Raw genomic sequence first — 1,577 nt, 5'->3', positions numbered from 1 at the left:
GTCCTGTGTCCTCTGTCCACCTGTCCTGTGTGTCCACCTGTCCTGTGTCCACCTGTCCTCTGTCCACCTGTCCTCTGTGTCCACCTGTCCTCTGTGTCCACCTGTCCTGTGTGTCCTGTGTCCACCTGTCCTGTGTCCACCTGTCCTCTGTCCACCTGTCCTCTGTGTCCACCTGTCCTGTGTGTCCACCTGTCCTGTCTGTCCTGTGTCCACCTGTCCTCTGTCCACCTGTCCTCTGTGTCCACCTGTCCTGTGTGTCCTGTGTCCACCTGTCCTGTGTCCACCTGTCCTCTGTCCACCTGTCCTCTGTGTCCACCTGTCCTGTGTGTCCTGTGTCCACCTGTCCTCTGTCCACCTGTCCTCTGTGTCCACCTGTCCTCTGTGTCCACCTGTCCTCTGTGTCCACCTGTCCTCAGTCCACCTGTCCTGTGTGTCCACCTGTCCTGTGTGTCCTGTGTCCACCTGTCCTCTGTCCACCTGTCCTCTGTGTCCACCTGTCCTCTGTCCACCTGTCCTCTGTGTCCACCTGTCCTCTGTGTCCACCTGTCCTCTGTGTCCACCTGTCCTCTGTCCACCTGTCCTCTGTGTCCACCTGTCCTCTGTGTCCACCTGTCCTCTGTCCACCTGTCCTCTGTCCACCTGTCCTCTGTCCACCTGTCCTGTGTGTCCACCTGTCCTGTGTCCACCTGTCCTGTATGTCCACCTGTCCTCTGTCCACCTGTCCTCTGTCCACCTGTCCTGTGTCCACCTGTCCTCTCTCCACCTGTCCTGTGTGTCCACCTGTCCCGTGTGTCCTCTGTGTCCACCTGTCCTGTGTGTCCACCTGTCCCGTGTCCACCTGTCCTGTGTCCACTTGTCCTGTGTCCACCTGTCCTAAAACTGACATAAAACCAACCTTCAGCTGTTAGCTTCTTGTCTGCAGGAGGCTTCATGTTGAAGCAGTGGAAGGAGAAGTACCTGGTCCTGACAGTGGAGGGGAGCCTGCTGGTCTGCCGGGACACAGAGTCCCCCCCGGACCAGGTGGTGGATCTGCAGTCCGGCTGCCGGGCTGTGGTGGGGGGCCGGGAAATCCTGGACCTGCCCAGGTTACCCCCGGGGGGCCGGAGGGACAGCTGCTTCGCCCTCATCCTGCCCCAGAACAAGTTCCTGCTGCTCCTGTCAGACCACCCAGAGGACTGCAGGTCTGTGTGTCCCCCTTCTGTCAGTGTGTGGACACAAGGACTCACACAGGGACACAAAGACTCACACAGGGACACAAAGACTCACACAGGGACACAAAGACTCACACAGGGACACAAAGACTCACACAGGGACACAAAGACTCGCACAAGGACACAAAGACTCGCACAAGGACACAAAGACTCACACAGGGACACAAAGACTCACACAGGGACACAAAAACACAAAGACACAAAGACTCACACAGGGACACAAAGACTCGCACAAGGACACAAAGACTCGCACAAGGACACAAAGACTCACACAGGGACACAAAGACTCACACAGGGACACAAAGACTCACACAGGGACACAAAGACTCACACAAGGACACACAAAGACACACACAAGGACACAAA

At 57.2% G+C, this 1,577-nt stretch overlaps 1 protein-coding gene across 1 annotated transcript in view; it reads right to left on the bottom strand.

Moving 5' to 3' along the window:
• The window catches only part of axl (AXL receptor tyrosine kinase), a 42,035-nt gene extending 40,741 nt beyond the window's left edge, over positions 1 to 1,294 (bottom strand). Inside the window, exon 1 of the mRNA XM_014025142.1 lies at positions 896 to 1,294. Coding sequence (XP_013880596.1) covers positions 896 to 1,127 — 232 coding nt within the window. The 5' untranslated portion in view covers positions 1,128 to 1,294. The remainder of the gene's footprint in view (positions 1 to 895) is intronic.
• Positions 1,295 to 1,577: the final 283 nt, after the last annotated feature.

This window comes from Austrofundulus limnaeus, unplaced genomic scaffold, assembly GCF_001266775.1.
Source record: "Austrofundulus limnaeus strain Quisiro unplaced genomic scaffold, Austrofundulus_limnaeus-1.0 Scaffold458, whole genome shotgun sequence".
NCBI lineage: Eukaryota > Metazoa > Chordata > Actinopteri > Cyprinodontiformes > Rivulidae > Austrofundulus > Austrofundulus limnaeus.
Note: the sequence above shows the minus strand (reverse complement) of the source record. Positions and strands in the feature narration are given on the sequence as shown.